The sequence below is a fragment of the Lipotes vexillifer genome, unplaced genomic scaffold, assembly GCF_000442215.2.
Source record: "Lipotes vexillifer unplaced genomic scaffold, Lipotes_vexillifer_v1.1 scaffold639, whole genome shotgun sequence".
NCBI lineage: Eukaryota > Metazoa > Chordata > Mammalia > Artiodactyla > Lipotidae > Lipotes > Lipotes vexillifer.
In genome coordinates this window covers 448588-461132 of record NW_006786377.1, presented here as the reverse complement: position 1 = coordinate 461132, position 12545 = coordinate 448588, and the positions used below count along the sequence as shown (strand labels likewise).

At 38.1% G+C, this 12545-nt stretch overlaps 1 protein-coding gene across 1 annotated transcript in view; it reads left to right on the top strand.

Annotated features, from left to right (window-relative positions):
* OPRM1 (opioid receptor mu 1) overlaps positions 1 to 9988 on the top strand; it is a 53518-nt gene extending 43530 nt beyond the window's left edge. The window contains exon 4 of the mRNA XM_007458733.1: positions 9510 to 9988. Within this exon, the coding sequence (XP_007458795.1) occupies positions 9510 to 9548 (39 nt within the window). The 3' untranslated portion in view covers positions 9549 to 9988. The remainder of the gene's footprint in view (positions 1 to 9509) is intronic.
* The last annotated feature ends 2557 nt before the right edge of the window (positions 9989 to 12545 follow it).

The following is a 12545-nucleotide window of genomic DNA, read 5'->3' as shown; positions in this document are numbered from 1 at the left end:
GCATTCCTGATACATATCCAAAAGATTATAATGCCAGCTTTCAAGACCCCATGTGAGTTTGGTCATCCCCATTGCCAATGATGTATGCAGAAGGAATGAATATCTGGCAGTATAAATATTAACCATACCTGGGTGAGAGATTAGTATGAATTTAATTTAGTGTTTGTTGCTTCACTGTGAATCAAAGGGAATGAACCACTTTTTCTTTCTATAACGCCTGCCTTATTAGGAACACATGCAAATAACTAGCCTGATAAATTAGTTCGATGTAATTACAAATATCAAATAAATATAAGCTGAAAGTTTCACTATAATTTAAAATAATGGCCCCCTAGGTCCAAGAATGAGAATGAATATGTAGAAAAAGAATTCATACTATTTGTCTGTATAGAGTGCAGTATTTATTAGGAAGGAAGGAAGGAAGGAAGGGAGAGAAAAAAGCTGTCTCACAGAATATATTTTGTGTTAGAAATTAGTCACATTCTTCCTACTATTCTGTTTTCCATATAGACAACAGAAATTCAGGGATACTGGAAATCTACAAAATCTATCAAGCCCTACTTATTTCCTTTTCTTTCTACATACATTATCAAATCTTCATAAAGATTTAAAAATATTATGTATAAATTATATATATGATCCAGAGTCCCGTATGATATGTCTAAGTCCCTTAAAGCACAAGAAATGAATAAAATTTTTCTTGTGATAAAATAGGTACCTCTAAGACATCTGATAGGAAAGCAAAAAATTAAAGTCTATGGAAATTGACATTAATAAATAAGAATATCTTAAGAAAAGTCAAATTACTAAACATAAACTTAACAATGAGAAAATTCAGTGAACAGTGGATGTGAAATAGAGTATGGCCATTCTACGTTTCACAATGCAATCACCAATTTAATCCATCCCATAATTTAACAACTTAGCAAAAATATCTCACTCTTGTTATTCTTTCTTTTTCTCTGTGCTGTCAGCTAACATGTTCTTAGAAATCCTCAAATATAGTTACATGTGAGCTCATTCAAATTCAAAACATCAACTTTTAAAAAATGCTGTCTTCGAGATACTCTTTGGAAACAGACGAGATACGTGTCACTCCTAGAACCTTAAAATGCTGCAGATAGAGGCTTGCAGAATGGCTAGTATGCACTTTAACAACTGAAGATTTTTCTGGTTATTTCAGAAATTCAGTGGAACAAATACCCTTTCAAATGGCTACACTGTAAGTAAATATCAACATCTAAATCCCAATAATGCGATTGGATTTATCAAGAAGATGAAAAATATTCACAGTTCTTAGAATATTGGAACTGAAAAAGTATATAGATCACCTAATCCAAACCTCCTGATGTTACAAATGGGGAAATTGTAGGCCAGAAATGTATTTTTTTATTGTATGCTTTTTTCCAAATATAAAATGTATAATTGTGAGAGTCTTTTCAAATATCTAGTTTCCAAATAGAGTTTTTAAAAACTATGACTAAAGAAAAAGATAGATAATTATATTTTATGTAAACTCTACTATGTGTAAATTTAATTTAAAATATCAGCAGATAAAGGGAAACTTTATAATTAAATAAGAATAGCAAATATAATATAAAATCTTAAAAATTTAGATGGCTCATTTATTTGGTCAGATCCTACCATTGACCAGCTGAATTTCCCTGTGGAATTTCCTGAAACTGTCTATATTTAAATGTCCTTATATGTAAGAATGGTCGTAACTATAGTGTCTAACACTTATTTTGATGTGAATGTGATGCATAATTATCCATGTAAAATATATAGCACAGTGCCAGGAAACTGGCTAATAATACTAGTGTAAGCCACTTAGTGAGGTTTTAATGTTTTCACCTCCTCTATTCTCTTTCCCCCAAGAAGTTGAATTATAGCTCTTGTAATGAAAAGTTTAAAGGAATGAATTAATGCTGCTAAAAGGGATCGTAAAGTTGGCCTATCTCAGCATTTCTCAACCTTGGCTCTAGTGACGTTTTGGGCCAGATAGTTCTCTGTTGTGAGGGGATGCACATTGCAGGATGTTTAGCAGCATCCCTGTCTTCTACCCACTAGATGCCAGTATCACCCACCCAACCCCAGTTGTGACAGCCAAAATGTCTCCAGACATTGCACCCCCAAGAAAAACAATCAGTTGAAAACCATTAGGATAAATATCAGTTGAGAACCACTGATCTAACCTGACCAATGATGTTTAACAGATGAAGAAACATCAAGGTCCAAATTAGTCATGTCCTTAAAGCACCACCTGAGAGTTGGAACTAGACCCCAGGTATTCTGACTTTAGACTAGATCTCCTCTGATATATCACACTGATTTCTCAAATAAAGCTTTAGTCTGCACTGCTAACCAGTTGCAAAGAATAAGACTCAGTATTAATGGAAGACAAGAGGAAAGCAAAATTCTTCAACCCTGATTTTATTTCAAGCTTCTCTTTCAGAGAAACGATCTTCAGCCTGAAACATTATTAAGAAAGAATTGAAGACCAGTAAAGGTGAAGATATTGTTAGAGAACATTCAGAAATGAGGTCGAATCTCCTGGAGATCTTAAAACACTAAGAGAACTTGTAAATGAAACACAATTAATGAAACACAAATCATGACTTCAAAGGCAAAGGAGTTATGAAAACTACAAAGACTACGTAGCTTTGCGCTAATTGTTTTTAGAACCTAGATCAGATTATTAAAGTGTATTTTGAGAGCACTTAGAAAGGAAGCAGTAACCTCTAGGAGGTGAGATAAGTTCTCAAGAATTAGTTACAAGACAAATTTTATTTTCTTAGAGGACAGAGAAATCAGGTACCCCAGTATCAATAGTATTTTTAACAAGACATTTGACGAGCTCTTGTTAATTTCTACACTTCTATCCTATATTGAATTATGATCTGAATATAATGGTACAGCTTTGATTCCCACCCGAAGGGTCCCAATCAATGGAGAAATGCTCAATAACCTATGATCGGGTAAGGAGTCAAACATATACTAGAAGAGTGAGAAAAAAACTAAAATAGTCCAAAAATCCAATTATAGGAAGATAGAATGTGAGTGATAACAGATGTGAAAAAAGTCATAAAAATTTTATTTCATGAACCAACAATATGATATAGGCCATATCAACTCTTGCAATTATAGATAATCACATCAATAGAATTTTGGTTTCTAGAACCAAAGAAATATTAGCCTCACTCTAATAGACAACACACTTCAGGAATGAAATAAGCAAGATAGATTGTGTTCAGAGATGAACAACCAAGAAGGCAAAAGGAGTTAAAATTCCTTAATATGACAACTGGTTGAAATAAGTGCCCATGATTACCTGGGAAATAGAAGGTTCAAACAGCACAAGATAGTTATCTTCATATACTTAAAGGGATGTGAGCAGGGAACTGGACTTACCAATACGACTCCAATAATTAAAGCCAACAGGTGGAAGCTACAGGGAAAGGGATTGCAATACAACCAAAGAAAGACTTTTCTAAGCTTTGAGACACTAGGATTCCCTTGTCACTGGAATTCTTGAATGTCCAAACATCAGCATTTTGCCTACATAAAAGGGGGTGTTATAAGAACTCAAGTGTTAAGATTTGATGTTTAGGGAATCAGAACAAATGACTCTTTCATAAGTTTTTTAGTTTTTACAAGTTCTACTGAGTTCCTATAGAAAGTACTAATATGTGGTCCGTTAAAAAATAGCTTTTAGACAAATGTTCAGAATTGTTGCATATCTTATTTTGGTCATGGGGACTGACACTTTGATTAGCACTTTAAAGGCTTTGAAAAGCCCTATTATATTCGTGTGTGTGAGTGTGTGTGTGTGCTGCATTTAGTCCTGTATATATACTTGAATCTAGTCCTTTAAGCTAAAGTCCTCAAATTTATTTGAGCACAGTCTCAGTTTTTCAAGAGACACGTTGTAACATCTCACAGAATGGTTTCCGCTAAGCATTTCAAAAAGCCCACTGTAGATCATTAGTCCCAGTTATGGACAAATCTGTTCCAAATCCAATGTTTTACTAGAATAAATGGCAATGTCCCATAATTTCAGGCATTAACCAGGGTTCTAAAATTGATTATCAATCTCTTATTCTCACTCATTCAAAATATATGGTCTAAATACAAACAAGATATTGAAACTTCATATCTCTTAAAATAGAACAGGTTGTGTTTTGTTTGGGTTTTCACTTTTGTTTGATTTTGTTTTGAAGCCTGTCACTTTCTGGTTACAATCCTAAAGGAGGAAATCTTTTAAAAGTGATCTATAGTCAACTGTGAGAAGTGTGCCAAAGGTTAAATAATTACAAGCTTTCTTGTGAAAGAATGCAAGATAGAAGCCAAGCCACCTGGGTTCTGGTGCCAGGCTGCTGATAACCAGCTGTGTGGACTTGGCATCCAATGCTAATGGCTGCCAAGGGGATCTCTTCATAAGCAGGACTTTCCCAGCTTCTGTCGACGGCCAGTGAATTAGGGCTCATTTCTGGGCTTGATTAATTACCCCTATTCAGAGTCTGGGGCTAGCTTCTCGTAGTGAACAACAAAAGTAACCACCAAAGCTTCCTTTTGTGAAAGAACTTATATTGAACAAAAAATTCATATTAAAAGCAGAAGGAAGCATATGGCATATTGAGTCTGGATCCTTCGAACTATCAGATTATTCTACCTCTCCTTGAATTCTCCTTCACCGAAGGGTGACCCCTTGTTATACTCTAGATCCCAATATGTTTGATTCCGGCAGTGGAACTTGGAAGAAGGGATGAGTTCTCCATTATTTAAGTAAATGGAGATCTTTACCTATGAGTCATCCACTCCCAAAGTTTTTTTGTGTGGCTCTGTTATTATGGCTTCTGTAATGAACGGGAATTTGAAGTCTATTACTGGCTGAAACACTAATCAGCTTCAGAAGTACCCAAGTCTGGTACTGGCTTCAACTGTAACTTTGGATGGCATCACAAATAGGACACAGAAAATGGAAGTGGAAGACAGTGCTGCAAAGAGCAAAAATAAAAATATTAAACGGGCTTTTCTCAACGGATACTCTTGGGCCTGTCACTTCCCCTTTCAAGACCTCTATTTCCTCCCATAGATTAATGAAATTGGAAAAGGCAATCTTTTAAACTCCTTCCAGGGACAGGGAGCACATGTCAATCATTGTATGGATAGAGATTAAAAGCACTTTAACTAAGCTTCAGTTTGAACCTTAAAGCTTTTCAAAACTTTATTTTTCAAAATAGGCTAAAAAATAGCCCAAGGGGATTTACTAGTTGACTTTCTGGAAAAAGTAACAGTTTAAGAAGCTCTTGAAAAGATTGGAAAGCTGATGGTAGATGAAAATATTTTCTCTATGTCAAATGTTAAATTTACTGAATCTGTAATGGTACTGTGGTACTGTCAGGAAAGAAGCCCAGTCTTAGAAAATGGCAGGGAGTAGCAAGTTTGCAAAAGAGTTATCTCAGCAACTAAGCAGTTCAGCTTGTTATGACTCTCTGGGTGCCAAAAATAGACAATGTGACCCAGTGGTTCAGAGAAAAGAGTTTACTACTCACAGCACAGCAAACAGTAGGAGCATCAACACAGGAGTGCTGGTTCCCTTGCCCCCATGTCCCATGGAGTGACACAATAGACCCTGGTTGTCACTATGCACTCAGTTAATTGCACCACAACTGACAAGCCCAGAGCTAGCGCTTCACCACCTTTTGTAGCAAGCAGTAAACAAAGCAATCTTCCTCCTGTAAGAGCAAGGAATCTCAAATTGGTCCTACTGTGGTCCTTATGTGGTTTGGCAGTAAAGGGTCTTACTTGACTATGTGGCTATAGAAAGTACTTGGAGTCAGAAGATAGTAAGGCTTTGCAGCTCAGCTCAGTCAGCAAGAATGTACAGGGATGCCTGATGAGCTGCCTCCCACAGTAATGCACCTGTCAGCTCCACTTATTCTTGGCTCAATTCAGTTTTCATAGGATTATGGCACCCCATCGGCAGTTTGGATTAGACATACTGATAGAGGCTAGGACCAAATCTGTCTCATCTATCTCAATAAATATGTGATTAGGGTTATTATCCATAGGATCCCTATCAAGAGGATCAGGTCAGCCTGCACTTTTGACCTCAGCCATGTACTCCCAGATCACAGACTGAATTGACTAAGTCCCAGAGAGGGCTAACAGGTCTTACTGCAGATAATCATGTAGCTTCTTTCTCATGATGTGCATGGATTGCACCACAATATTGTTATTGATAGTATGAATGCAAACACAACAGGAGTGGTTGGCAACCATACTTATCGGAATGCAGTCAAAGGCCAATCAGTGACTCATTTACAGTCAGGGAGTTTAGCCTGACCTGTTGATTTCCTATGGCATATTCCACCTCATTGGCTATGGTAGCTAAAGTCAAGGATGAGTGCCTGGCCTATCTCTAGAAAGTGGACTCTGATGCCAGGGAACAACACTCACACTACTGTATGACACAGGGATTCATGTACCCTTTGGGTAGCACAGTCTTCTTTATTTGAGGGCCTAACAAAAGGAATGTGATCCAAGGAGTGGTGTCATTGCCAATAATTGCAGGGGGTCAAAGAGGCACTAAGCCTCCCGTCCCCACGCCTAGTAGAGAGATATCCTGTAGCACTCTCTCCCCCATGTAACAAACATATAACTGAAGGAGACAGGTTATTCCAATTCTAGATTTGTTGCTAAACTTGATTTGGATCACAATTACATTGATTTGGATAATCCAGAGGAGCAAGGTCACCAAACAGTTGTGGCCTTGATAGCCACATATGGCATGACCCAAGGGCACTCAGGTATCAGGAGAAGCTTATGAATTGGTATGAGCTTAAATGAAACAAGATTGCCTCTATCTGTGTGTGTTTGTACACGTACAAGCTTTTCACATTTAGGAGCTGCATTAGGCATAGCTCAAGACCAGCCAAACCCACATGAGTTTCTCTGACCTCACAGCACACAGACCAGGGTGATAAACCCCGCAGTAGGTCAGTTTGGCAATCAGAGCTGTTTCGTGTCCAGTGGACCATGTGATTGCTTTGCCAGTCTGTGGGGCTGGAATCTAGAGACAAAGAGAGCATTAATCATTTCCCCTTCCCAGCAACTCCAAAGCCTAAGATATTCCTGCCTCAGCTGAAGTGGGGAATGGTGCCAGGAAGGCCCCTAGGGATACCCCTCATGGAGGCTGCCTCCTCTTACAGAAATCTGTGGTTCAAAAAGCTCCAGGACTGGGCTGCTCTTGCAGTGCCTCCAGTGCCGCATGCTGCTTAGGTCCTCAGCCAAATTTGACAGATTATCTGATGAACTTGCAGACAACTAAATGCATCCATAGACAAGGCACACATTGTCTCCAATAGCTAGACAGTGAAATGAAGTGCTGAGCTATGTTTCTGGTAATGGGGAGTCATAGTGCAAAGGATATTTTCTTTATTGCCTCTGGAAGCCACTTTCGAGTCATAACCCACCCAAGATTTTGACAGCCGAGATGCTTCATTCACCCTCTAAGAGCATAACCTTCCTCACTCCTTCATCAGCTCTGGGTCTAACAATTGCTCTGTCTGTTGATTGAAATGCCCCTGGGCTTGCTTCCTTTCCTTCTCACTAAGGGCCTATAAGTTGGTGTTCACTGTAGGGACATATTGACCTCTGGGTGTTCCTGGTTGTGACTTAAGACTGAATGCATTTGCGCTTTCCTCCATGGCGGGGCCTAGGGTGCTCTCCTAGCCCCCCAGTCCACAGGAGAGCAAGTAGCAATCATGGCACCACTTGCGAAGCTGCTTAGATTTTTTTCCCCCACCACTCAGCCTCCATCCATCAACTCAACTCATGTTTATCAACAGGTAGGACAGGGTGGACCATTCACTCCCTGTCTCTGCACCACATGGGCCAGAACATTTGCCACTAGCTCCCAAGGAGTTTCTTCACCTCCTCAAATCTCATCCATGAGCCCTTGTCTTTTCTCTTTCAAAAGTCATCATCCATCTTGACACACTGTTTGTTGTACAGTTTGGGAAGAATCTCATCTTCTTAGAAGATGACAAGAAGTAACGAGACTCCAAAGGAGATGACTGAGCAAGCAAACAGGTTGTGTTGCCACAAGTCCATAGGGGCCCAAAGTAGATAAAAATACTTAGGTTATTATAGCACAGTGAACTGTAGAGGCTTTAGCTTGGTAGATTCTCCCTGCTCCCAAGTCCCACAAGGTGATGCGATGGGGCCAGATGGTGACTGCACACACAGTGGGTTGAGTCACTGTCAAGGAACCCATAACTAAAATCTCAGTCCCTTTGGCAGCAAGCAATAAACCAACCTCCCAGGAGTAAGCAGTCCACAGTGATCAATGCTGTGGTCACCTGGACCTACTTTATCGCCTAAGTTACCACTGTAGGAACTGTTCAGGGTCAGAGATTGGTTAGCCTTACAGTTTGGCACGATCAGCAAGGATGAGCAGGGGCATCCAGGGCTCATACTGCCTCTTCCACAGCAATCACATAGTGATCACTCCATTCCTTATTCTTAGGAAATGTATATTGAAATATTGAGGGATCAATTTAGCATCAAATGGTTCAATAAGATAATGTGTGTGTGTGTGTGTGTGTGTGTGTGTGTGTGTGTGTGTGTCTGTTTGGAAGGAAGAAAAAAGAAGAGAAAGCAAATGGTATAGTGAAAGGGGTACAATCTTAACAGTAGGTGAATCTGGGTAAAGGGTACACACGTGTTCTTTGTACCATTCTAATTTACACTTTTCCTGAAGATTGAAAGTTACCAAAATAGAGTTAAAGGAAAACAATTCTCATCCCTTTACACTTACTATACAAACACCTCCTTTTTTCTCAACAAAAAATGTTAAGAACCAGGACACAGCAATTATCTGTTAATTATAAAACTTGTTTCATGTCCATAACCCTCCTCCCTTATTTGAAAATATCAAGCCACAATTTTGTGTGTGAACAAATGTCCCATTTTTGCTCAACAGATACACTAGCTTTACAGTGGAGGTGGGGATGGGGAAATCTCTGAACTTCAAATCAGTTGCTTCAGAAAAAAGAATCCACTGATTTGGAGAATTGGGTGAAATGTAAAATTTCTTTACCTCGAAATAAAGAACGTAAACAGTACTACAAAAAGAGGTGTTTCTTTTCTTTTGAAAGTTTGGTCAAATCATGAACAATTTGAAGACAAGGAGGGAAGAGAGTCAAGGACAGAGGGAAACAGAGTTTGGGTTAAAATATATTTTTTCAAGAACCCATCAATAACATCTCTTTCATGACTAGTGTATAATTCCTATTCATTAGTGTGTACAAATGCAATAGCATATTCACAGTGACCCAGGAGATTAAATAACGTCTTGATATTTAGGAAAAACTCTGAGAGTTGCAGGTGAAAGTATACATGAAGGTTCTCAATATAATTCTGCCACATAGAAGATGCCCAATAAATGTGCACTGCAACCCTATCTGAAACATTCACTGTCTTTGCCCTTTCTCGTCTTTCAGCTAGAAAATCTGGAAGCAGAAACCACTCCACTACCCTAACTGGGTCTCATGCCATTCAGACCCTCACTGAGCTCAGAAGCCACCATCTATGTGGAAGCAGGTCACTGCAAGAATGTTGGAAAGCTCTGGTTTCCTAGGAAAGTGCCTGCTCTGAGTCATCAAAACTCTTTCCTCTCTGGCCACTCCATTCTGCACATGAGAGGGACAACCAAACGAAATCAAGCACTAGGAAGGAAAGAACCAAACCACACTGAGTTTGCTTGTGTACATAATCACAAGGAAGATGCCCAAAGGGACCGAAACGTGCTGTGGTATGTGCATTGAGGTTACCATCGAAGATGGCCCTTCTGCATGTAATATTGTTTTCAAGCAAACATTTAGAGCTTCATCAAATAAAAACCATTAATTATTAAATTCACTGTAGTAACATGTCAAGTAAATGCTACCTCTGATCAAAGCAACTGATGTGGAATTCCAAGACTTTTCAGTCTTCTGTAAGAGAATACTTTGCTCTATTTTGACCTTTAATGTTAACCTTAAAATGATCTTCAGTTAAGACATAACTTCCACCTTCATGTCTTGTTTTGTATTTTTTTTAAAAAATAACATCTCTTACCTAGCTCCATTATTGCAAGGGAAGAAATTAACATGGAAGGTAATCTGAAACCCAGTAATGTGTCCGCTGCAGAAAGGTTGATTCTTGTGCACTGTGAGTCCTTCCTGAGAGTCATAATGGGAGATTTTCCACTCTTAGGCTTTCAGTGGTTTGCTCCCCAGTTTTACCTGTGCAGTTTCTTTGCTCCCATCCAAGTGTTCGAAAAGGTAATAGTGGGTCGATGAGCTCATCACTTTATCCCTGCAGGAAGTCAAGCACTAAAGTGTACTCTTTATTTCTCAATAATTTCTCCTTACTACATGCTCCCTTTACATCGTATTTTCTTTTTTTAAAACTCTGCTCAGAATACTTATGCCTTTTGAATCAGCAAGATAAAATGACAGATGTTTTTTGATTTTCAGAACAGTTTTAACTTTTTAAAAAAATATGGATCCAGTCAGCTTAATCTCAAAATAGAAATATTCAAATGACCGTGGAGAAAAATCGGTGATCTACTTTTCACTCCTCTGTAGTTACCTGGTCATGAAATGTTAACAATGACCCAAGAATATTTTCCTGAATATTATGTTTCTATAATGTCATCACCAATATGTTGGTCTTTTTGATCTTTGCTACATGTCAAGGTTTGCTTTGTAAAGTATCAGTCTTCTAAGTAGTTTCTCTAAGACAATTCATCTCTTTGGTTTTCTTTGGCATGAAATACAGTTAGAGATTTGGCAATCACCCATTTTATTTGATCTATATAGACAATCAAATTAGATGGCCCATGCCCTAAAGCTCTCCACTTTGAACTTTTGTCTGCATTGATTAAATGAATCAAGTACACTGTAGTTTTCTTTGAAGACACAGTAGAAAACAGGGTGCCAGCTTCCCTTATAAGAATATTCCTGAATCTACAATCTGCCAGTAGTCTCAACCTTACAATCTGCGTTCATTCTTCAATCTAACAAGGCACAAATATGCACCAGATATACAAGGGCAATGTTTCAGGAAGACAGCTGTCGTGGATTGGAATAAATGAATTTACTGTCTCAGATCCTATAGGTTGTAGTTATGTGGATCCAGCCCACATCTCTGTTGGATGAGAAAAAAAAAAAAAAAAAGGATAAGTGTTTTAGTGTTTCCTTCTGATGAAGTCTTATATTTGCCTCTAACAATCACCATTTCTCAAATATAATGCCCCAGAATGGATATGCATTATTTTTAAATTTTTTACATTTCCTGATCAAAATAATTAGAATCAGGACTGTGAAAAGATTTAGAAAGTCAAATAAATGCATTTGTTTACATTATATACATATATGCATTATATACATATATATACTATTAGAGCTTCCACAAGTAAAAGGGGTGATTCAAACAAAACACAATAAGGGAGAATGAAATATTTCTATATAAGTCATTGGGGAGGAAAGTTCTTATTTTTAATGGGCCATAATAACATGAGTTTTCTCAAGGGATTACATAGTACAGCTTTCTGCTCATAAGGCTGTTTCTCAATAATCATTATTTCTGCCTAATGACCAGCTCTTAGTTAAGACATTCTAAAGTGAATAATACAGTAGTGTGTTTTTTATATTTTTCATTCAAAATCATTTTTTTATTTTCATGGAAACATTTCTCCTGTTCTTTTTTTTAAAATTTTTATTGGCATATAGTTGATTTATAATGTTGTGTTAGTTTCAGGTGTACAGCAAAGTGAATCAGCTATACATGTACATATAACTACTCCTTTTTATTGTAAATTTGCTAGAACTACATTGCAATTCCATGGCAAATAGAGAAATAACAACCCGGACTCAGCTGGATGAGCTAAAGCTTCTTATGAAATCAAGATTAAGAAAATGTAATGTTCTGCTTTGTTCTTTGTTCTTTTATTCTTTTATTTCACCCTTGTCCTTATGCATGGAATTTCTTCCTCATTGGGCATTTCAGTAATGCCAACTCTAGATACAAAATGGAAGTTTTGTTTCTTCACCCGATTTCTTGCTGTGGAATTTCTCATCTCTAGTACATAGTGGCCTTTCCTCTTTGGTCTCTACCTTCACTGCTATTTTGCTCCGGCATCCTTCTCTCCCTGGAGGGAGGTGAGACTCAGCTGGAGCAAAAGTGAGTCACCAGGACTTTACTGCCAATGCCCCTACTCAGGGGAGGGGATCCTCGGAAGGGGATTTGATCACACGTTTGTTTTAAACTTTTGCTGTAATATTCTGGATCCACCCTAACAATCTGATGATGTCAAATAAAAGAGTTTAGTGGAGAAGCTAAAAGGTTGAGCTTCAAGGTCATCAAGATCCATGTCTGAAAACATATTGTGGCATTTTGGGGCTTTGTGGCTTTGAGCAACGTATTTCAGCTCTTTTACCTTCAGCCTTCTCTTAAAAGTAGGGCCTTTGGTAGCACCCTTATGGGGTTATGGT